Source organism: Papilio polytes, unplaced genomic scaffold (assembly GCF_000836215.1).
Source record: "Papilio polytes unplaced genomic scaffold, Ppol_1.0 DF824102.1, whole genome shotgun sequence".
NCBI classification, from domain to species: Eukaryota; Metazoa; Arthropoda; class Insecta; order Lepidoptera; family Papilionidae; genus Papilio; species Papilio polytes.
Window position 1 is genome coordinate 3,611,390 of NW_013525102.1, and position 25,817 is coordinate 3,637,206.

A 25,817-nucleotide genomic window follows, 5' to 3' on the forward strand; every position below is an offset into this window, starting at 1 on the left:
CGACTTCTCTGAATATCTGTTATGATAGGTTGGTGGCTGACGTCGTCAATGGGACCGTAATGCAATACATTCCGCAAACGATAGGATTAACCTGTGTAAACAATGATACTGAAACTAAACCGGAATCAGCCTTACAAATAAATCACGTTCGGAAATGCTGTAAGAAAGGACAAGTTTTTAACGATAGGAATCATGTGTGTATTGATAGTGGAGACATTGACGAGAAGTGGATTGTTGACCGTTTGAATATAACAGACAGTTATGTGTACGAAGTCGACATCGGCTTGCAGTGCAAGTCTGACGAGTATGCTGTTGAATTACGACAAAGGGATTATATTTTTTCTGTTAATAAAAATGGTTTAACAACTACGAGCAGAAAGGATAGAAGTAAAATAAATACGCTGATGAAAGGTGAATGGTGCATCGATCAAGGAGATGGTATCGATGATTTAGTCGCTAAGGTTTGCACTCGAAATTGCGCTGCTTTCAACGCCTTTTGCATACGTAAATGCTGTCCTGAAGGATACCATTATAAAGTTAAAAGATGCAACAGTTTAGTCAGTTCTTGCGTCCCAAATGTAGACGAGCAAAATTATTTCCGACCAATGTATTACTTGGAACCATTAAAGAATGATTACTTCGGTTTGACAGGTATGTTTTTCGTTGCTCATTATTTTCAACTAATGTTACGATTTATCAAATGTGGTACGTTTTCGTATCAAATAAAATAGTTGATAATAACCTTATCTGATAAGGCAGAACGCTTATTTGTCGTAAACGTTGAAGTTTAAAACGTAATACTTTTCTCCACTTTTTATCCAGTACTAGCTTTACTGTGCGGCTTCATCCTCATGAAATTATTTTTTTGTTAACTTTATTTTGTTTTTTACATATGTAAAATTGTCAATTACAAATGTCAAAATTCAAATGCACATATTACAACCATGGCAACTTTGTTTCCTCAAGGTTTGCAGCTTGTAATTTATAGTCCCTTTTCTCACATGATTTTTCCAATTTATTTACCTCCTAAGTTTAATATCGTGAAAATGTAAAGCCTAAAGCGTGTCGTAAGTGTATGGATATTAATTAAAGAAAGAATTATTTGAAAATATACTAGGATTGCTGACATCCTACGCCACAAAGTAAATAATATAGAAAAGATATAGAAGTAGAGAAGTATAGATAAGTAAAATCAACTTACAATTATGTTATAATTAGTATAGCAAGTTTTGAACCAGACCCGAATTGATGAAATAAAAAAATAAGGTGAATTCAATTATTTCTAGTGACAAAGCTTACTTTGCCAGACTACGAAAACTTTTAGTAAGCTAATCGGACAAGGTTTGTGCACTTGAACATGACGGAAATTCTGTTCCCACACATGTAAACCCACATGTATAGCTTCTGACGTACGAAACATCAAAAGTAAATTCCCAAAAAAAACATACATCTAAAGAAATGATTTATTGATGGATCGGAGTTATAAGGACCTTTTTAATTATAAACATTAATTGTTTGATTCTCATCTAAAACTGAGGGTGAAAATATAAACATGTTTTAAAAATGACGCAAAAAAGGGATTAGGTAATAATTTCGACTTTAGATAATTTATTTCTTACAGCAACTAACAAATAATTCAAAGATAATGTTATCCAGAAAGCTCTATTTTAAGCTGTGGCTCATTTCGTTACTCACTTCCTTCAAGTACCTACTTACTTCTTTAGTTATTATTATTAACATTTTAATGTTAATACCGGTAAATATATAATAATAATATATATTTTGTTCATTGAATATTTATTGAATACACATAACACTGTGATATGTTTTATATATATACTTGATAAAATTATATCAGGATCTTGTCTCAGTGATTTTGTGTGAGTTGCTTTGATGAATGAGTTAAAACTAATTTGCAACAAATTATACATCAGAGATAAGGAAGAAATATATTGTATAAATCTTATGCCTTCTATTCAACATAATTGACTTAACTATTACCCTAAAATTAAGCAATTTTGAAATATGCTTATCTTTGTCAGAGGTAATGGGAATCCGCACGAGCTTAGATTGCCCGGACAGAAAGTTCGCGCTTAACAGATCGGACCCTCGTGACAACCATCGTTTGACTTCTGAGGGTTTGCTGGAATCTTCTATATCCATAACTAACGACTACTGTATAGAAATGTTCGATCGAAGGCATTGCCCTGAGAATGACGTCATATCCAGTACTCTCCTTTGCTTCATTGCAGCAGAGAATATAAAGGACTTTCGCGTTGCTTTCGTGGTAAGTTTATAAGTAGTAGCTACAAACTTAAATTTTAGTAAACATAACACCCTTGTTTAACATAATTAAGTAAGAATAGTGGAATCGACTTATTTTTAAGCTAATTTTGAATGTTCTAATAATATGTATATGTTTCACTTTTCAACGGCTATATTTTAGATTTGCCGGAAATTAGAATAAAATTTGAGGAACAATGATGAATGTAATTCGACGAACAAAAATGTAGATTAAAATTTCCACGTAATGTGAATTAACAAATGGTTTTATTCTTTTCTAATTTATAATTACCGAGTCGGATAGCGTGACTGGTCAAGGTCTCGAGTACATCTGTTTACTGAAAATGATTTTTCATAAAAACATTTCACAACATTTTCAAGTTTACAACTTTCCCCACCTAGATACTTTTATGTTTTTATAACATTTATAATGTAATATTAGTAAGGTGTAACTGGAGCCGTCACCGGAATAATAGACGTGAGTGATAGCTGTTAAATAATTCGTCATAAACGTCTCACGATATATATAGATATGATTACGAAAGTTTAAACAATTTAAAATGTAACTGATTTATTTCTAATCTAGATAAATAGTATATCCAGCGTTTGCTTGGCGTTGACGCTGATAGTGTACTGCGCGTTGCCGGAGCTGCGCAACTTGCACGGCCAGACTCTCATCTGCCACGTCAGCATGATGCTGCTCGCCTACTCCTGCCTCGCGAGAGTACAGTACAGCCCGGTCGTTGACAGGCTCACATGCAAATTACTTGGTAAGATAAATCCTTAACTGCTTCAGTCAACCTCATTTACTAAAGTAATGTCTGCGAACAATCTTCGCTTTTTACTAAGATTTGTGGTGTATGTATGCATAACTATCCTTTCTTCTTGTATCGTCCTAAATTCAATAGGTTATATAGTTTCATAATATCTAGAAGTTTTTTGAGTGTAATTCATAGTAATATGGATTATGGTACAACAGTTGCATGAAGTACAGCAGCTACAGTTTGTTACCTAATATTTGTATTAAATGGTTTGTGTTTTATGATTTTAGTCCCGAATCATGTATTGTATATGAAATAATGAATACCTAATAATTAAATAATCATCAGTTTTACTCGTACAATTTGTAAGAAAACTGTAGACTATTAAACATAAAACACAGGATGGCATTAATTTTGTAACACTCAAGCCACTAATATATATGTTTATAATGTAAACATAATGTACGCGTCTTGTACAATATCGTCTTCACGTATTAGTAAAATAAGCAAAGTTATTGTAGTTTGTTAGTATTTGCATATTTAAAGCTAATATTACGAAAGCACAAGGATACGGTTTCCTATCTCGCAATGCTCAAAGCAAGGGAAATAAATATTTATATTTCGTAAAATAACTTATACGTGTTTGTGTATGTTAAATGTTTTTCGCTGAGATTAATTTATTTGCTTTACCTTATACGTGCTTTGGAAAATTTTATTGTAATATGAAGAATGTCTGTATTTTTTCGTCTGTTACATTGTATACATATTTCGAAAATGTGAACTTGGTGCTGGAATTTATCAAGAAATAATAATGTAAATGAAATAATAACGGCCGATAATATAAAGCTAATGGAATTCTGGTACAATTAGCTTTTGCCCAATATTTTCACGATCCCGGATACATAACATACCGATGATAACTAGTTCACTTTATATTAAGAACTAGTTTTTGCCCGCGACTCCAAATGCGCGGAATAAAGAAAAACAAAAGCAAGTAGCCTATTTGTTCTCCCAGATTGTCCTGTTCATCTATGCCAAATTTCATTGAGGTCCATTCAGTCGTTTAGGCTACAAACTAACAAACATCCATCCATCTAAACTTTCGCATTTATAATATTAGTAAGATTATGTTCATAGATTAGTAAGATAAATAAGTTTAGGTTAGTAACAAAGGATCTAATTACTTACAGCTTTCTCATATTTTTGTATTATGTTGCGTAGAAGAGTTTTATTAATTAATAAATTATAAAGCGATTATGCGTACGTAGCAAGTGTACTTAGAGCTTTCATTTTCCTAGTTACGGTGCTTGAGTCAGGTGGGCGTTCTGGTATCAGGTGTTAGCGATAAGGTTAATTGGTGCGCAAACACTCAAGTTTGAATCAACCTTGTAACAAGCTTGTAATGACAAAAGCATAGAAAACTTCCATATTTATGTAATAAATAGCGCAATTCCGTCAGCGAGGAAATAAGAAAAACAAGTTGCATACAATATTCCCTCGTGTATTCACACGTTCCCGCTTAAGTTCCGTCCAGCCGACCTCGCAAGCAGATGAATAAACAGACAAAAGTTTCATAAGTTTGTTTTTCGTTTTCAGCAACACAGAAACATTATGGTCACGAATAACATTTTTTTTCAATACTACATACGGAAATTCCAATTTTGTTATATGTATATGTTAACAATCAATCATCGGCGCGGAGATGAGATATGATAACAAAAGAATATTTGTTCGGGTCAGTTCGAATGTTCTGATGTGACACGCTTGATCAATTACCGCATATTGTTTGCACAGGGTACGGTATCTATTTCGGCTTCATGGCGGCGTTCGGCTGGCTGAACGTCATGTGCTTCGACATATGGTGGACATTTGGGTAAGACTTATTTGTTTACATATAAATTAAAAACCTCTACCGCATGTTTGCATTCGTTTTTATTTGATTTAAACCGCACTAGTAATGTACTGCAAATGTTGGCGGAGAATAGATTAAACATTCATTAATTTTTAAAGGCTTACTAAGCCATCGATAATTCGTAAAAGGGTAGTTACTATTTTTAAAAAATCTTGAAACCAAATACACTTGAAAGTAGAATAGACTCTAGATACAGATTGATTGTTCGACCAAAGAGTTCATTCGACAGTTTCTATTCATGGTCTTTAAGACGTAATTCAACAAAAACTAAATATATTCAAATGTATAAAAACATAATCTAAAGCAGATGTTAATTTGAGCTAAAAATTATTCTTTCATAGGTCAGTTTGTTTAGATTTAAAATGTCGGTCTAGTTCCCAGCTTCTCGGTAAATACGTAACAAGAACTCGAAAAACTCGTGGCGTGTTAAATCTCAGAATCAATGGGTATGTCTATTGTGGCTAAGAAATAACTGTGATATCATTTATACATAGAATATGATTCTTTAAACATAATCAAATTTAAATCCAATATATTTTAAGCGTAGATATAAAATTAATCTGTGAATATGTAGTCATGTTTATGTTATGGAATAATCAGATTTATTTAACCGGATTGTGCAAACTACGTATTCATTCAATTTATGTTCAAACGTTGATTTAGTACCAAACTATTTGCTCTAAGACTATGTGCTTAGCCTGTACCTATACCATTCCGCCATAACACCATAACACTATAAAAATACACTTCAAATGCTACGACTTCCCATCCTCGCACGATCGTCGTAATCAAGTGATTGTTTTCACTCATGAAGTACAACTTAGGGGTTGCAAGTTGCAAGCTTCATGTTGGTTTTAATTAGCTTAATTCTAAACTCTTCTATACGAGATATTAGCTTTCAATCTTTTACCAGCCCTGACGCAAACAGCCGTCAACATTATCGTAGGATTTAAGCCTAAGCAAAATAACCTACATTGATGTATACTGTGAATTAAATGATTGATGAAATTAATTTTCTCGTACATCTTTAAGGTAAAAGTAAAATAGTAGATAAAATTACAAATTTTCTAACGTTAAATTATAAATTTCTCTATGAATGAAATAATTTCTACAAAATGTTGAACGATTTAGCGCGGACAGAGCTCCAAATAGTGGAACTGCTGTCAGTCCGTAGTATTCCCGTGTAAACTTTGCCAATTTAAAAATAAATATTTGGCGTATAATAGATTGATGTACTATAGCTGTTCAAAGGCGTAACACCCTGTGACTAATATTTTTCTAAATAAGAGCTAGCCGGTGGGAGGATCGCTTCTCTGCGTCAGCCACGTTATAGGGTTGTCTGTGTTCAAACATCTCATTTGTTTGGCCTTGCCGGATCCGCATTTATCCGTGTTCACGTCAATTAACGATATACTGCTATTTTTACAAAACTACATTTTTAAAACAATGCTCAATGTAAGCGTATTTAGCAAATCTACCTAATACTTTGGAAATAAAGCCAGAAACGCGCAAGCTAATGAATTATCCCAGTAGGCCAATAAACGTGTAATTGAAAACAAATTACTTTCATTGATTCTTGGTTATAAAATGGTCGGGTGTGGCGTGGTCGCCGCAGGTAATATATTTCCCTCAATCACCCCAGTGGTTTAGTCGTCTGACGCCTTCCACCAACTTTGATTGCCTAACCGACCTAATAAATAAATCGGTTAGATTGATCTACCAGACATCTTACGTAATCGGGTCCACATACGATATCGCTAAATACTTAGTGTCAATAGAAGTTCTAAATATTCTGTGTTTTGTATTTTTTGAGAATCACAAAACATTTTTCAAAAATGTGTTTCGATTATAACAAATGATAATATGAAAGGTAACAAGTTTTTAATTTATGTATATTTGATTGTTTTCATAATTTATTATGCAAATAGTACATATTCATTGGAATTTATGGTAATGTAATGCGTCAGATAAAGTCGCAATTGCTGTTAGCTGTAAAGAGGGTGGGTCTTTAATTAACAAACACCGCCGCCGTCTCTACGGACTGTTTTTATATGAATTACACGCAATTTTTGTTAAAACTAATAAATAGTAATACAGATTATCAATCTGCATAACCTTAATTAAAATAAAGATTTCGTATGTAGATATTAAAAAAACATATCTTGACACGAAAATTGTCTTAATTATTTGTGACTAAACTTGAAACTCAGGTATTATTTTTTTTTAACATGATAATATGCAAACGCAGTTGGCCACGTAAATCCGCCAAACTGGTAAAGCTACCTCGTTGCGAATAGCGAATGCGTTGTAGACCCTTTAGCGTCGGAAGAGGAGACGCGCATAAGAGGATGTTTCCTCTTCTTATGCGTCTTCTCCACCGTCAGATCCACGTTCTCTTACCATCTTTTTCTTATAAGAAAAAGGGTGGGAAGGAAAAGGGATTAAAGTTGGGCCTTGAAGTTGAATAACTATATGTATAGGAATCCCTACTGATTTATTATGTGTTTGTTACTAACCGCTTTATTACTCTTATGAATTTGTAAATGTTTACTTATGTAGGCGTAAATACATATATGTGTAGGCGTTGTATTAGTAGGAATCGCTGACTTGTTTTTATGTTCTATAAAATCTCAAGAAGCTTCCGAACATGTTTTAGCGCAAGCTTTACGTATTTTATCGCATAATAATAGCTATTCTTAGTGCTAACATTTTGTAATATTTTGGTTATAGAATCTAGGTAACAATTAATAAGAATTATAATGAATGTTACACTATTAATTAATTGACAGTATTTAAATTAACTTCAAAAAGCATACAGATGTACTATAGTATGTCAGACTTAAAAGTTTATTCATAAGAAATGATTTCTTTTTAATTTTTTTTGCTACAATCCTTGTTTGCCACTGCCCTAAAATGTATAGACAATACTTTTTTTTTAAACCAAATGTATAGAGTATCAATTTACGTAGAGTGGATAATTATCGCATTGCCTATGTTTAATACAATCTCTGTGACAATAAAATACCTAGAGTAGCCGGTATATATGGCAGGAAACATTTGCGATCAATAACTATTAACAACTTTATGACAATCGCGTCCATTATTCAGCGACAAATTGGGTTATAAAACCCACTAAACATAATAAACCAGTTTATGCCATTTCATTATAATAATATAGCTGTAGAATATTTCGTAAACAATACGGCACAATTAAAATTTAAAACAATAGGCAATATTTACTGTTTTCTTAATCTTTTATTTATTAATCTTTTTTTCTTTAATCTTATTTTTACTCATATGTATTTGATAATTTCTACCTATCCACTGCTACTACTGATGTGTGGATGATCCCAAGGGTTCTCGCGGAAGATCAGCGCTGGTACTTCAATAGGAGCATTTATAGCTAAGCGAGGACCCAATCCAGTCAGCATTGCAACGCTAATTTTAAATATTTCTTTTTTCATTTTTTCATTTCATTATTTTGTGTTTAATTACTTTTTTTTTCATAATTGTAGTGTTGACAAGGATTAGACGTTATTTTATTTTATTTTATTTTATTTACTGCATAGATGTAATTACATTTTTTTTACAGGAGTGTGAGAACTGTTCAACCTTTAAGGAAGAGCAGTTCTGAACGTCGCCGTTTCGTGTGGTACTCCATGTATGCTTGGAGTATCGCAGTACTAATGACACTATCGATGTTCCTTTTGGACCACTATCCTATTTCCATCATCCTCGATGCCAACATCGGCAGTGGTGCCTGCTGGTTTGGATCACGTAAGGCCATTTTTTATCTTTATAGCTTCTTATAATATACTCTAAAGATTCTTAGAGAACTTTTAGTAACAGTGACTCAGAAGTTTGATTGATGGCTATTAATAATAACGTATATACATCGTCTATCTATAATTAGTTCAGATCGTTCACTTTAAACATTTTTATAGCTACAAGTAAGTCACGTTATGTACACATTTCATTCCATAATATTGTTTCAAATCTATTTACAGCGTATAATCTTATTCTGAAAGTGTTAAATCCTTTATTTTTAAAATTATTATACTTGTGTGATGACATTATGAAGTTGTTTTTTTTTCAGTTCAGAACTTGCAATCAGATTGGCCTCACTACATATATTTTGTGATACCAATAGGCATTATAACGGGCACTAACTTTATTCTATGGATATTGACTGCGCGGCATTGCGCTCGTGTCAAGTCCGAGGTTCACCGCTTGCAGGCCGGCTCCGTCGGTGACCGTGCTAAGCGACGTTTTCGTGTTGACAGAGCTAAGTGAGTGGATTTTGAATTCTTAAGAAAGTTTATCGTTTGGTTGTTATATAAATCTTGATTTCTTATTTATTTAGATTGTAGATAAATTAAAAAGCAATCGTTCGAAATACTGTACTTTAAGACAGAACATTATTTTTTTAATCCTACAAAATTTACTGACAGTAACACTTTTTTTTTAATTATGATAATGATACAGATTACTACAGAGATTTGATAAATACTTAGTCTAGTTGTGTTTGAATTTATTACAGCGAAATAATAAAGGAACAGTACGTGTTAATGTTTTCTTTTATTCGCAGATACGTTCTGACTGGAAAGCTATGGGTGGTGATGGGCGCAGGCTGGGTGTCGGAACTGCTCTCTACTATTGTGACACAGCCGCTATGGCTTTGGACTATCGTCGATCTGTTCAATGAACTACAGGGTGTTTTCATTTTCCTCATTCTGGTAGTTAAACCTAAACTCTACTACCTGATCAGAAAACGCTTAGGTAAGAAATTAAGCTATTATATTCAACATTTATTGAATAAAGGAATATTCATCAATCAAAAGGAAAACTCATCTGCAAATGCGGATATTTACGGGCAACGGAAACTTCGCTATTTTCGAAGTCCGATGGCCAGTTGTTCGTTTGACACTTTAAGTATAAAAAAATAGATTAATTATTTGTAAACGTTTTATAAGAAAAGGATCTACATTATCGTTTAAGGAGTTACAAATGTTAATTTCATTCCAGGTTGTTCTCGGACTCCGATAGACCCAAGTATATATTAAACATTTATTTATCATGTTCTTCAATTTCTTTATGCTTTTTCTATTATTTAGCTATCGCTGTTACTAGATATATTTATCTACAAAAACTGCAATTATCTAAAAGACTACGAGAGTTTTTTTGTATAGTGGTTAAATTTGCATGCACTGAGTTTAATTAGGTTCAGGTAAAGTTACAACGTAATCTTTTCCCCCACAAGTAATACAAGCTTAGTTAGTTACCACGCCTATTAAATTCTTACATTACGTGTTAACCTGCGCAGTTTACGTGCGAATATAACAACGTGCGTTGTGATGGGTGTGTTAAATTTACTCACAACTTTGTTCGTAAAGCATTCCATTAATTAACATAGTTAATATCGCTTTTAACAAAAATATGTCAGTTATATTATAATTTTAGCGCAAACGCCAAAACTAGCACTCGTTTCGCATAGGTGTTGAAGCTTTAATCGCATTATTGCCAGAATTTAAAATAGAATTCCGCAATTGGAATAGCTTCCGAGATTCCTAAGTGATTAAGATCGTAATTGTAAACATTATTTGATGTCTTTAAAAAACGCCTCAGTGTTGTATTAATTTGCCTTATTATAGTCTTGTGAAAGGTTTTGCTATTTATAAAATAAATAGAAAAGCAGTAAACATACATTCGGATACTTTATTACCTACAATTTTAAGGAGTAATGTAATCAAATTAAAGGATATCGGGCAAGTTATTTTACATCCAAGTTATTATCATTACGATCTAATGAGGAGCTGCAATTAATTAGCATATTCATTAATTTGTTTCGCACGTCTTGTTAAACGTTTGACGTAATCTTATGACGTTATTAACTGAACTAATATAAACAGGGCTGGAGAAACCGGACTCGCAGAAGAATGGCACCTCCTCCTCGGCCCGCACCTCCTCCACCTTCCTGTCGAGGACAATCAGCTCTGATGAACGCGCTAATTTACGTACCAACCAACACAATAACCACAAGCAATCTTAATGTATCGATGTCTGATTTGTATCATAGAGAGGTCTTTCTTAAACTTTTACTAATGCAGAAGTTATTCAGCTTGTTGTGAATACTTCCATAACAGTTTTGTTATTTAAATTATTCTTATCTTGTTTTGATTGATATATTCAATGCAGGACCTGAACTTTAAATAATAACAGCATTGAGAAAATATCAACACGAGGAAAACCGATACAGTATACAGTACATAATGTTTGCGTTCACAAAAATGAATGCGGAAATTTTTTCGTGTAATCTTTGAATAAACAATTATCTTCCAATCATCTGATCATAACATGCATTATACCGATTTACAATGCACTTGTTTAGAAAGACTTTTCTGGGGAATTAATCGTGTGAAAGTGTCTTAACTTGGCTACATTAATTTTTATCTGAACACATATATTCAATATTAGTAGTTTTTATTAACCATTGTCATTACTAAATGCTATTAGTAATATTGAAATAGTGGTATTTGTAATAATTACCGGAAGCTAATGTTTATATTTCATCATGCGTTTGAGAATCTCTGTATTAACCATATAGTCAACTAAAAAAATAAAAATGTTTACCATTTTTAACAAAAATGTTTGTTTCCATTTGACATTATTTTTAAGACATTCGATGTTTTTATATTTTGATATTGATGCATTGGCTTAATTTAATCAGTAAAAAGCGTAAACTAATGAACAAATAAAGGACTTGAGTTTAGCTAGAATATGATTAATATTTGTTTAAAAAATCTGGAAGTTGAATGTATTTGTATAAGACTACGGCATCACTAAAAATAGAACGGTTAAAAGAAATCCAAATATAGATCTAGTCATAATGTAATTAGGTATTTCCGATTATTACTATGTTCGATGTATAGCTTCGTAAGTCATGTATGATGGGCGTCGCCAGGCGGGGTTGGGAGAAAGCTTCCTATCCCAAAAAATCAAAAAATGTAAAATTAATGTAAAATGGCATCGAATTAATGGTAACTGCTGAGGAGTAGTAGGCCTAGAACTTCCTAGATCATTGGCTGGCGACGTCTATGGTATAAAGTAGTTAAGGTACAATAAACTAAGGAATATTCTTGTAAATCATATTTTAATTGCACGTATATTGATTATTATCCCACCTACATTCGTATAAGATATTTTTTATATTATAACTAAATCACGTTATGTAATATTATATTTTGGCCAGCAACGCATCTGTAGTTCCTCTGGTATTACGGATATCCATGGGTGTCGTTGATCACCTTTGTGTTATCACCGCTCTTGTGCCTGCCTTTCATAAATAAAATATATAAAAATGCAAATTTGTAATTGAGAATTAAATGTTACTGTCTTGTTTCGTTATGAATCAAGTTATCGAATTTTATATTTTTTCTTTTAACAATACGCAACAATTAAATCTAGAAACTTATGTTTTGTCATTCGATCAAAGTAGTGTTGTTTATATTATATGTATTTAGTTATTGTAAAAATATGTTCCATCAGTTTTTAAGAATATCTTGTAATTACATTTTAAATTGATTATAAATCTTTCAATAGAATTTCGCTATGTTTTCATAATATTTTCATAACCTTAGAAAGACAAAATTGAATACATTGGACGGGTTAGTATAGAACATTTTGTTTAAAGTATAATAGAAATATATGTGCTTTATGTACTTGTCTTATGTACTTATCTTTATGCGCAGATTTTGTTATGCCAACAATTATGAAGGATGTCATCTAAATTATGGAGATATAACAATTAAACTTAAGAGCGTTATGTAAATAGATATAGCTTTTTCATGTTAATCAGTTCCATATTTTTTCATAGCTTTGTTATACATAATGGTGTTAAACGGTTAGCCTTTTAGATTTTTAATACATACAGTAAAAATTGTAATCATAAGCCGTATAATTTAAAAAAAAAAATGGTATTAGAATTATTAATTTTAAGTATTTCATTATAAACATTTTTAAGTTTACTTAGTGTTTTTAAGTTTGGGTGTTCTCGTGCATTTTAAGATTAAAATTTCCATTCCAGTTGTTATTTTATTATGATGAATCTTTTCTTCTATTCTACCTTGAATTTTTAGTATCAGAAGTAGTAGAAATAGTTGGTGTTTGTTTATTCGAGATTGTATCCACGTTAACAATACTGTTAGTAGTGTGTAATATGCCTTTCGAGATTTAAATTATGTCTTGATAATCTATATTAAGAGCGGGCGCACATCTTTGACTAAACTATCGCACAACTGGTGTGCGATTGTCGATTGTTTTCTAGCTCATTCAACAGTTTAATTGAACTAGTACGAATCAAGTAGTTTGCACTCCTCCATATAAGCGACTAAACAGTTGTGCAATAGTTTAGTAAAAAGTGTGCGCGTGCTCTAAAGGTTAAGATTATACTAGAAATAAAAGAATAATTAAGAGTATTTTTTATTACGAGTATTCTCTTAAAATATTTTTTTAACCATAGTGCATTTCACTAATTGTGGACAGCGATAATTGTTTAAATAACAATTAACATCCATACAATTTCACTATTTAAGTAATATAAATATTACATAATTTTAGGATCACATATTTATAAAAACATTGAAGTATATTAATAAAAAAGTTACATCTTTGTACCAGGTTATAATAAATCACAGGGATTGTTTTAATTACATAATTGGTCCCAAGAATTACGTTAAATTGGATATAATTTAGTGTTTTTTTTTTTAAATATTAAATCGCAAAAGATCGTGAATAAAACGATTGAATATTCATGACTTTTGTATATTTAATAAATTATTTGGCCTTAAATTTATTAGGTAGGTACTTCGTATGAACCGAATAAGATGTATTTTTCATTACTAAGTTACAAATCTGATTAATTTAAGTATACATTACAAAAGTACAATGCGACGCATTAAGGAACTACTAATTGGTATATTATTCTTAAAATAAATCGATTACAAGTTTCTTAAATTTAAAACATACGTTAGATTAATGCTGATGTCACAACAATACTGATCTCATTTAACAATTACTTATCAAGAACTATGCGAATAACAAATAATTACAACAAAAGATACTTACTTTAAATAATACTCAAACTTTTTTTTCAAATGGTAACATTACCTAATATAAAAGTGTAAAGGCGAGGTTTATTCTAATCCATTAAACATTAGTATACACATTTATCACATCAGCTAATTAAGTTCGTAGTTTTGAATACAAATAGTTTGTTTAATTCGTTTCCAACGCTTGTTATGCGATAGCTGCGGATAAAATAAATGTACGTGCTCTATCGCAACTCATTAAGTACTCCGTACTAAGTATCAACAGATTTAAAATCCTAAATAACAAAACGAATCTCGAAATAACGTAGTTATTTGATTTTAAATAACGGATGTTTCGAATCATGTATATTTGTGCATTTTTTGAACTGTTGCTCGAACAAGCAGTTGTGCTGTGGAATGAATAAGTACAATGGACGGTAAGAGAATTGTGCCGAGGTGGCAGCGGTCAAGTTCGGTGGTTAGGTTGTACGGTGACGGGCACTGGCGCAGGCGTGGGGCTGCTGTATGCGTTGGGCGCTGCGGGACTGTCCTCTGGTGATGAGTGGTTGGCTTCTGCCTCGCATTCGCGTTCAGCGACCTCTTCTTCATCGATGATGGATATGTCTCGAATAGATGGACGATGTGATCGTCGCCAACCTGACGAAAGAAATGTTTCCAATAAGTGGTAATAAAAAAGGAAGAATTTAAGGGAAGTTTACAGGACGAATTGATATAAGATTACAATCAGGAAGTTTGAAAATGGTTTGCTATATTCATATTTTAGTTATACGTATAAAATTTTGTATAAATCGTGGAACTGATTGTTCCTGTACCACACGAAGTTGATAAAGACTACAATAAAAATAACATTATAAAAACAATATGTACACAACAAGTGTATGTCGTATGCCGGCAGTGATAAAAAGGTCAAAGTATATCTGAGTATTGTTCAGAGTGACATCATCGGTAGAACCATCCACTCATCCACTTTAGTCGTTTATTAGAAGTTAACGATGACGGTTCGTTGCATCTTAATAGCGACTATTGTTATTTTGCAATTAAGTAACACGATTAAATGTAGTGACAAAGTGGAAAATGGTGATGAAAAACAGGCATTCCTTAAATTTTACGAAAACTATCAATCGTTTCCACGAACATTTACTGACTATTTTCGAAATGATTTGAAGACTAGAAGTTTTTCAGACGAATCAAACCTTAAGGAAAATGATGCAGACATGAAACAACAAATATTTAAACGCGGATGTGGGAATTCCTTATGTGAGTTCTTCAAAAGTCATCGCGTGATCAGACAATCTGGGTATTCACCAATGTATCCACAGCTGCCTACATCTTATCCTTACCGGCAACCGAATAATACCAATCAATATAATACTCATCAACCCAATAATCCATATGGAAACAATCCCTATCCTTCATATTCAAAACCTGTTGTACCAATAATACCTTATCAAATGCCCGTCACTAACAGACCTGTTTATAACTCATCTATTCCACATTATCTTAACAATAATATATCCAATCATAATTACCAAAATTCTAGACATACTTATCCACCAAGTCCAAGGCCCCCGCACAGTCAACCTTGGCCAAATTACAGAGCAAATACTACATCCATGCGTTTGCCCACTAACAACTCTTATCCTTTCGGTAACCAACCAAAAAACTCTTTCGGTAATGTACCAACACCGGGTTACCCTAACTCGTATCCTAGATCAAATGTAACTAATTATAACATTTACAATAGGACACAAGGTGGTAATAGAATACCTAATACTTATCCTCAACCCAGACCTTTGCCGTCGGGTCACATGATAAATAATTCACGACCAAATTACAATGGCTTCAATACCTATCCGACGTCTAATTACAATAAAAACTTTAACGGTTACCAAAGTCCTAATGGTTCACATTACAACAGTAACGGTAATTATTATAACCCACAAACAAACTATTCTTACGGAACTCCTATGATACCCAATTATAGAAATAATGCAGGAAGCAATTCGCATGGAAGTAATAATTTCCATGTTCCATCCGGGGGTACTAATTCTTATCCAACTAATAACAATTATATCAATAATTTTAATCAATCTCTAAACAATCCGTACCAATGGACTACAAACAGGCCTCAAACACCTTACAATCCTAATATACCCCAATACAATGCGGCAATGGAACCAAATCATTTTTATTACGTTCCTAATAATAATGGTTCCCAGTATGATCCCAGAAGACATCCACCAGAAAGATTTTCGTACTAAGCAAATTTGTTGATAATGTAAAATTTATTTGTGGAACGATTGTTAATTTTAATACAATAAATATTGGAAATGTGACTTTTTAATTTATTTTATTAACCTTCAACTAAAAAGTATTTTGTTTTTGTGAGTCTGAATATTAATTGTGTCTGCTTGTTAAATAATCATGAAGCATATGAAATTTATAGAAGTAATACACACCTTCCAAAACAGGAGGCTTGGTAGTTTTAGAGAGCAGTCTGGGCCCAGTTATAGTGATGACCATGGCTCCGAGGGGGGCGGTGATCACAATGGACATGATGCACACGGTCAGCACTGTCTCCGCGTACTGCAGCATCTCGGGCACGGGCTGGCCGTCGGCGGTCGCCATCTTGCGAACTTCATCCAAAGCTACAGGACCTAATGCGGCCTGTTGACATCGAATAAAGATATCAACTTTCACCTCATAATAAACTGCAAAATTATTTTGTTGCAAAATGGTTACAAACTGAACGAACTATTTTTTACATGTAAAAAATATATTTCTCCGACTGACAGTAAGGTAGCATTTTTGCAGGTATGTATGTCTTGTAGACTAAATGTGGTCTAATTGGGTTTGGAGTGTGACAGTATTTTGAATTCTAAAAAAATTACCTGTACGGTAGCTTTGGCCATCCAGGCGAGACCGACGAACACCTTTTCCTTCATGTTGAGGTTGCTGCGCACTGCGCACACGCTTGTCAGGATAGCGCGCAGCACCACGCACGTCACCAGGATACCGCCACCAACTAGCACTAGATGCGGCTCTAAATCTGCAATCTGAGAACAACATCCAAGTCAACAAAAATATAAATTCCTATAACGAAGAACATAATCTTTCTTGCAATTAGAACTTGTAATTACGCACGCTGGAACGGTAGGCACTTGTTATAAAATCGTAATTATAGATTCATATTGTCGAATTAATTTATATCGGTCAAGTTATTTGTTTGGAGCCTATTAAATAAGAAAATAATTGCTTGTTAGACTTCATATAACAACAACTTGTAATACTTACAACAACTTGTGCTCCAGTGACAGAGAACAGCATCGGTTCGAAGAACATCCAGAAAATTTCGAATGCGGTTGCAACAGGATTGTCCTCAAGTTCCCATCCCTGCTCGGCCCAGTTCTTACACGCGACGAATGCGAACGCAATAACGGCTAATGGGCCTGAAATAAATAATACAAATACAATTAAGCATATCATACGTTTAAAATCGTATTTAATAATCATTAGCTTAAAATCTCATTAATTATTAAAATAATGAGGTATACTACGCACTTTAAGATTTGTAATTTTCTAATAGTTATAAGTATATTTATTACTACATATACCTTCATAAGTATAGGTATACAGCAGGAAAATTGGTCTAAAAACCTAATTTTAGTTAAAAGGCAAAAAATAAAATAACAGGAAATTTTAAAATCAATTATACAAGTATGTGTGTCCTGTTTAAAAACATAAATAAACATAAAGTTTGATGTTAATATTTCTATGAAAGAAAATTTGTTGAAAAAAGTTAACCTGATAGGCGACGTAGTATTCACAGACATATATATTTCGCCTTCTGGCCAGCGGTGCTATATAATTCTTAGTTAACTAAAACAAAGTGCGTCATTCAGAATAAAAAAACAAGATCTATTATTCATAAATTACAATAGTCGAAGGCGTTTTGTTTAAAACTGCAAGAATTTAAGACTAACAGAACACGTGTACTCTATTTTGCTTAAAGCGCAAATCGTTATCGCTCGTTGTTCTTACTGTGCACATTTTTTATAGCGACATATTTTAGCATTTACCGTTATTAAATCAGCAATTATTATCCAATTCATGTTATTATTCTGTTAAAGATTAATATGCGGAATTTGTAGAAGTAAAACACCTATTTCTATCAATTTTTCGGTGAAAGGCAACAGTTGGTAATAAAAATATTTTACAGTCTATAAATAGCTGTGTACAGGTTTTAGCAGCTATCAAATTCGGGTGAACATGGTAATTTACTTTGCCTTTAGAATTCTTTAGTACGTTATAAACATGTTTTGTATTCTAGCGGTTTGGTCGTCTAGAGTACATGTGTATCCTGCAATTCTAAGTAAAAATGCGTTAGCTATTGAGTTATAATTCTGAATAATATTTTCTGTTACAGTTATTAAAGTATATGCTAATTCATTGATTTCTTTAATTTATTTCACAAAAATAAACATGAACATGGATTTCAATTCATATATATAATTAAATATATAGATAACTGTATTATAATAACTAATAGCCACTTAAAAGAATATACAATTCATTAACATTGAATAATGTTATTTTGTTTCAATAACATAAGCATTGCAGTTTCATTATTGTACGAGATACATGGCTAAAAACAAATATTTTACATATATTTTGATACAAAAACCATTTAATTAAAGAAACTTAAAACGAACTTATCATATCCAGCTGGCACACCACCTCGTTTAGCTTATAAAATATAGCGTGGTTTGTCATAGTGGACGCACGAGTGTAAACAGAGATTTCAAATAGCTTTGTTTCCTCCTGTTTTATTAGAGATCGATTTTTATAGTTGCAACAGTGTATTGTTCGTGTGAAAATCTCGCATCATACAGAACAAAACAATCAATCGTACTTGGAACTACCGACTGAAAACAATTTAATCGACTGCCGGTTAGTGAGAAAGCGCGTGACGCGTGAATTGTGAGTGTGTTCTAGTAAAAAGTGCCCGAAATATAGCATGCATATTTTGAACGTCACATTTCTTTTATCAAAGTACTAAAATATAGTTCTCTTCAACGAGGAAGTTTTATTAAAAACAAACCTATATTCATAATATTATGAATTAACATAGTCAGTAGTCGGAATTCTTTGACTTACCAGCTCCACCCCAACCGATTTCTTCCGATCCGAAAACAGACATGAGACCTCCGGTAAGTAGAAGCAGGACTCGCAGTGGCACTAGGAAAGCGTCATTTCTCTCCGGAATGTATTTCACGAGGTAGCCGCAAACGACTCCGAAAGCTATCCCACCGATCACACTGAATGGACCCTGAAAGAATTATGAACATGGAAATTTTAAAAAAAAATAACCCAATGCAAACGTACTTTCTTCTTAGCATTTCTCCGTAAACCCCTTTTTAAATTTCGATTTCTATAGTCTTAAGAACTTGTACGATTATTTGATTATCATCATGATATATCATTCATTCATTTGTTTAATCAAAGATTACCTGTATGATATTCATCGTTATAGAAGAACTTCCAAACATGATAGAGGAGACGATGCCAAAGACAGCGACACTGGCCGCATCGTCAACGCCGGACACCGCTAGCACCAGCGTGGGGATGCCCTTGGAGACACCGTAGCCCTTGCCACGCAGCCGGAATAGGCACGGCACGATCACAGCCGGCGATACCGCCGCTATTATCGAGCCCAGTAGGAACGCTACAATCAAATTTAACTGTGAATTTACAGGTTTTACGTTTCAAAAGCATTAAAATCAGGCTATGTACATAAAGGTACTCACCCCAATCCCAAGGTAGGCCGAGTAGTAAATTGGCCATCACTGCGCACAACACGCATTCAAATGTCCAGGGTATTAGAGCAAGCTTTATAACGGTGAAGAAGAATTTTTTCATTGCGACCGGATCGAGATCCAAACCAGCTCGGGTAAGAATAATCGTTAAAGCTATTTTCCTGAAATTAAAAAATGCTACATAGAAACTTGATTTACATGTTAAACGTGACCGAAAATTACTCTTATATAAGTTTAAATCTGTTTTCAAAGTGAAATTACGACAGTTACTGTGAAGAGTTAATCATAACATTTCTAAGAATGTGTATGTTTACATAATAATGTTTACCTTATGTAAGAACATACGTGCTCGTAGCTTTCATTAAAGTTCACGAATCCAATATTTTTCATTACAATTCCAACAATTAACATTCCGATGAGGGCGGGCAGCGTGGTCACTTTGACCATAACCCAGCCGCCGAAGTATGCGGCGATAGTGAGCACAGCGAGTGTGAACAACTGCCCGCCCGGCGCCGCCGTCTCTCCCATCACTATCCAGATAATCACCCATACCAAAATACCTAAAACATTAAAAATACTCGCTTAGCATTCAGCTAATAGCTTTTGGAAAATCAATGTTTAAAATCGGTGTAAAATCGCAGTGTAAACAAAAGAAAATGCTGCTGCAACTATGCATGTAATATTTTTCTTTGAATTGGTTAAAATTGTCGAAACACAAATAATGATAAAATTAAAATACGCCATAACTTACCAATTAAAAATATGGAAAGTGTTTGAGCAAAATGTCTGTAAGATGGACATAGTGGGTAGGGACAAATTTTTTGCCAATGCGGTGGCTCCCAGGAGGGAGTCCCAGAGTCCTCTTGATGACACTTCTGGCAGCAGGCGTACCACCAGGACCTGCCGGCACAAGAGTACATCGTTCACTTGGATAACGCACTCCAAACTATTTCAATGTTCTACATTGATATAAAGTGCTGGTTATCGACTAATGTTTTAAAATACCGTGCACTCGTTTTAAAAATTGTGAATAAATTGTTCTATTGCAATAAGTAAATACAAAAGTTACAAATAATACGTGATCCAACCTGTAGGTCAACGTTTCTAATTTAATCACGTATTCTTCATAAACTTCATCATTTTTATTTCAACAAAAATAGGATTTGTAAATTGCTGAACAATGAAATACTTGGATATTGGTTGCATCATTATTGTTTTCTATACATTACTTTTAAATAAAATATAAACTATCTAAATCATCAAAACAAATATTTGTAGCAAAAATAAGAAAAAAAAAACGAACACGAAACAGAACATTTATAGCGCGAAGTTATGAAGGCCAATTAAAAAAAGCAATAACTAGTAGACAAATACGAGATATTACCTTTCGATATGTTCGCTTTGATGAGATAGTGCTTTCTTGGAATATACGGAAGAAGTTGTTGAATATTTTTTATACCTGCCCTCGATGTGTGCCGGCCGATCTGCGAACGAAGAAAGACCGCGTTATAGTCGAAGCACAAGTATCATGAAGTGACAATCGATCAATTTGTGGGAAATGACAGCTGAATAGAATTATACCTGTACCTTTTCTTTTGAAGGTCGGAGTGTTTGTAGATTATAGACAGTGCTTTACTTTAAAGTGGAACAATGGTATTTATAGATTTTAGTTTTAATTCTTCGTCAAGTCGTGTATTTTATGATTTATTGTTAGAAATTAAATTATAATACACAGAACTGTAGGCAAGCGATTATATAATCACATAATATTGTGTTTTTCATTCAAGTAAATAAAATTAAAATGTTAACAAAATACAAAGTGTACATGTTCACTAGGATCATCCATTATCATAAATTTTTAAAGTCCATCGACGTTATCTTAATATTGACAGCTTTAGAGAAGAGGTTCACTGTTGTCTAATGTGTTTCTAATCCATATTATTATTTTTATTAGTTATTTTTCCTATAAAACGTACACTTTACACACAGAGAATAAATACGTATTATAGAAACATCTTGATCTTAATCATACTAAGATTATAACTGCGAAAGTTTAGATGGATGGATGTTTGTTAGACTTTCTAGCCTTAATGCCTGAACGGATATAGATAAAATTTGGCACAGATGTAGAATATAGTCTGGAAGAATAATCACTTTGTTTTTTTTTTTAAATCCACGAGGACGATGTCGCGAGCGAAAGTTAGTTTATAGATTTTGCATTTTTTATTACTTCAACCAAATAAATTATTATTTGCAAATATTATATAAATGTCGAAGTTATCATAAAATTTCCTAACTGTAATAATTAATACATTGTTTCGTTTTAATAACACTTTGCAGGTATTATTTAGGTAAAGTATGAGATCCGATTGATCTGATCTCGCCTGATTGATGTGGTAAGGTTATCTACTTAATACTTCCGCAGAAATTGTCAGGCGTTGCTTGTTTAAACTTGTAAATATTAGTTTCAGTTCCGCTTATCGTCACTAACCAACGGATGTTAATGCCACGTGTTTTATAATAAAGATAAAGATTTATCTGTGTATTTCCGACTAACGGGAGCGTATGAATATGTGTCCGTTCGTATGACTTCCTGCGACCTAAGCAACTTTGCTGGTATACTGCGATTACCCAAAATGTCACTTCTGTTTAAATAAGAATTACGTTAAAACAGAAGTCAATAATTTAATATGCAAACCATTTTTTATAGTAAAAAAATACGACAAGTGTCAAAAATTCTTCCTTTTTTAATATTGATTCTTTTTACTCATAAATAACTTCTGTTAAACAATAATCGCGTTTACAAATTCTTTATCCCTAAATTTAAATTAAATTACGTGTTCATTCTGTCAATTATTTATTAAGGTAATTTATTTACTTAACTTTCTCTACGCTTTTAGTCGTACGACGTAAGAGTAGATTTTTCAATTTCTATACATCAATTTTGTTAAGAAACATAGTTAAAATAGCCAGTGTTATTGTGATAGTTTGAATAAGTTAAATGTAAATATATTGAATCAATAGTAAATACGTGTAAAATGATTTACCAATACAAAATAATGTTTTTGTCAATTTTTAAGTACATTTGCGTAAGAATCACTCCTTTCAATCCGCACTTTCGACATTAAATAATTAAATACGTAACATATCAAATAGAAGCCTCTGCGCAAAATATCTAGTTTCTAGGCCAATTAGTTTTGGCTGTGCGTAGAATTCTCTGAGTTGGTTTCTTCTTTTACATAAATTGTAAACCACTTTCGCACAGGTTCCATTAAAGATTTCTCAATATTGAATACCATAACAATTAATAATATGAAAGTCGGTCATAGCTAAATTAAAAGAATCGAAAAAACTCGATGAATTGTTACGTTATCGCATGCGCATACGACTGTAACTTTTCAACTCATTTGCATAAATTATCAGGAAGCAAGCCGTATATTTGATAATACTATTCAGTAGTTTTCGAAATTACACCGCTTTTAAAACATATTCCAATGTTTAAATCATTTAAATATATATTTAAATAATAATAATACTAATGCTGCTAAATCTTATTAGAATTGCAGATACACACATACTGTTTGATAACATTTGTATAATGTACAATTTTAAATTCTTATAGCCCTTTCATTTTTTTAATATAATGAATCGTACTTTGCATAATATCATTTTACCTAATCAGAATTTCATCAATCAATATTGAAATTTATTTTTATTATTTAGCGTTTGGTACTACAGTGTTTGTGCAGGTCAGAATAAAATAAATGGTCATCTTTAACCAGAATGTCTGAAGTAAGTAATAAAGCTGCACAGTCTACCTATCCTATAAGAAGTTAAAAGATGTAATGAGCATATCGTCATAATTTTTTCGTTACAGAAATAAATAACCAACAAGAATCTTACTTGATTTTAACAAGCAACTAAGCTAATCATGTTGTATTTACATGTTGTAAATATTAATTTGATAACGTAAATGTAAGCAGTTGTAATAACAAATATTCATTATTCCATCTATCAATGTATCTAAACTTTCTCATTTACAATAAATATTACTACTAAAAATACTATTAAAAAAATAAACTTTAAAGATGATATTTTATTTAGTAATTTTCACTCGCAATTTTGCTGCCCGTATCAAAGGCTGTGTCTTATTCTTTAAGAAAATTGAGTTAACGTTTCTTTAACAGAGGTAATTCCTATAAATATGATAAGCGGTGAAGTCATAGCTTTCACGGTAAGATATTTCGTGGGACACGTGATGGTTTAAAATAAAGCCGCTTGGTCGCTCGATGCGGATTCCTAGAACTTGAGGCGGCAATAGCGACGTCTTCAGCTTTCGTAACTTAAATATGTGGTGTAGAAAAATATTGTAATCCTACCCCATGAGGAGTCCATTTCGGCCGCCATGGCATTGTGTAGATTGCTCTTGCGGCGCGATGGCCCTTCCGCTTGCGCTGACACCCGGCCATTCCTGGAGACAATAAATATCAATGCTATAACTAATTACATTAGCAATGGAATTAAACATTTTGCCATCAAGCCTGTATTGTTGAGCAATCTTAATGTTCATCCAAGCACTTAAAATTGTTATAAGGCCATCAGAATCGTATGGTCAATTAAAACTAAAGGGCATTAAAAGTAGTCGTCAAGCAAAGTTACGAACAAGTTATGGACGAAATAATTACTAATAAAATAAGTTATATTGGCTTGTAAAATGTATGAAATAAATTTAATCGACTCATTTTAAATTTCAAGGGTATGTAATTGACTTATAGTCGCCTCGTGTTTTCTAACCCTGTATTAGGTTAAGGTTAGTCCGCTTTGCCCATAAATGAATGTGTCATGTGACTTTGAAGGCAACTAACTTTTTTGTAGAGCAAGTTCATTTCCGTAGGTTTACAGACAAGTTTTGTATGCACTTTATCACACGCAGGACATGGAGTAGACAGTACTATTAAGTAAAGCGCTTTTTTATAGTATGATGATGCATTACGTTCGTTTTAAATTTAGAATTTACAAAGTTATAAAAGTACAATTCCCTTTATTGTAATTTAAAGTAAGTATCGAAAAGAGGAACCTGATAACCTCTGGATAATTCATAATTTAATTTTCATAACGTATTACTATGGTTACAGTTAAAAACGTTGTAATGAAACCGAGACAAAGACAGACCGGCGACTTAACCTTACAGTTATGGGTTAAGTTGAATTGAAAGTAACAGCGTGGCATAAGGTTTTAACGGATGGAAAACTACGCGGCGTACTGGGTCATTGTTTATACGCAATGACTTGTGAACGGTTTGTATGACTGGAGGGTATAATGGTGATATGTGGCCACGCGTTTGTTCCCCGGCGCGGGCGCGGGCGCTACCGGCATGAGCCCATGACGACAGAGGTCGCATGTGGGTCGAATAGGTGTGTTTTATTTCAGTACGGTACATATTTGTAATAATAGTCGACTATTTAAACAAGCAACATCTGGTTAAAATATTGTTGTATATTGTTTTCATCGGTGCACGTGTTAAGAATTTGAAATCTACTTTAAACAAAATTTCGTACTGTTTATTATTAGAGTGCAGTCAAATTTTTATAATACGTTTACGTACAAATAAAAAGTGAGTCAATGTTACTAAGGAAAACTAACTGTAATAAGTCAACAAATCACACTATAAATAAAAAAAGTTTGAATGTTTAAATAAAGTTTTGCTAAGTTCGCCGGCATGTTTATTAAGTAAATGTAAATATTCAAACTGCCACTATTACTTTTAATACAGTAAATTTTTATTGGTAATAATGACAAATTTATTAAATAAATCAGTAATGTAATTTTTAATTCTACGTTTTTTAATTTAAGTCATTACTTATCCCATTGGATACACTTCACTATTATAACACAGTATTTTGTGTTTTTTTATTGCTTCCCTGTAAACAAAATGTAG

General features: G+C 32.7%; 2 protein-coding genes across 5 annotated transcripts in view; one reads left to right on the forward strand and one right to left on the reverse strand.

The window, feature by feature from the left end:
- Positions 1-5: 5 nt before the first annotated feature.
- LOC106099458 (G-protein coupled receptor Mth2-like) lies at positions 6-12,467 on the forward strand (the record flags this gene model as incomplete). The annotated part of the gene is made up of 9 exons (XM_013278016.1): positions 6-651; positions 2,043-2,287; positions 2,870-3,053; positions 4,839-4,917; positions 8,549-8,733; positions 9,053-9,245; positions 9,545-9,735; positions 9,982-10,008; positions 10,866-12,467. Coding segments are annotated over 9 exons (1,890 nt in total), but the record flags the coding sequence as incomplete, so codon positions are not given.
- A 1,099-nt stretch (positions 12,468-13,566) lies between these two features.
- LOC106099777 (mitochondrial sodium/hydrogen exchanger 9B2) overlaps positions 13,567-25,817 on the reverse strand; it is a 31,627-nt gene continuing 19,376 nt past the window's right edge. The window contains exons 3-13 of one of the 4 annotated variants that reach the window (XM_013278427.1): positions 24,259-24,350; positions 21,339-21,363; positions 20,631-20,779; positions 20,208-20,439; positions 19,871-20,040; positions 19,574-19,788; positions 19,221-19,392; positions 17,358-17,512; positions 16,955-17,119; positions 16,523-16,730; positions 13,567-14,699 (exon numbers count right to left, since the gene is read on the reverse strand). In XM_013278427.1, the coding sequence (XP_013133881.1) occupies positions 14,509-14,699; positions 16,523-16,730; positions 16,955-17,119; positions 17,358-17,512; positions 19,221-19,392; positions 19,574-19,788; positions 19,871-20,040; positions 20,208-20,439; positions 20,631-20,779; positions 21,339-21,363; positions 24,259-24,350 (1,774 nt within the window). In that variant the 3' untranslated portion in view covers positions 13,567-14,508. Of the gene's footprint in view, positions 14,700-16,522; positions 16,731-16,954; positions 17,120-17,357; positions 17,513-19,220; positions 19,393-19,573; positions 19,789-19,870; positions 20,041-20,207; positions 20,440-20,630; positions 20,780-21,263; positions 21,364-24,258; positions 24,351-25,817 lie in introns of all 4 variants that reach the window. The other 3 variants (XM_013278426.1, XM_013278428.1, XM_013278429.1) reach the window with 3 other exon arrangements.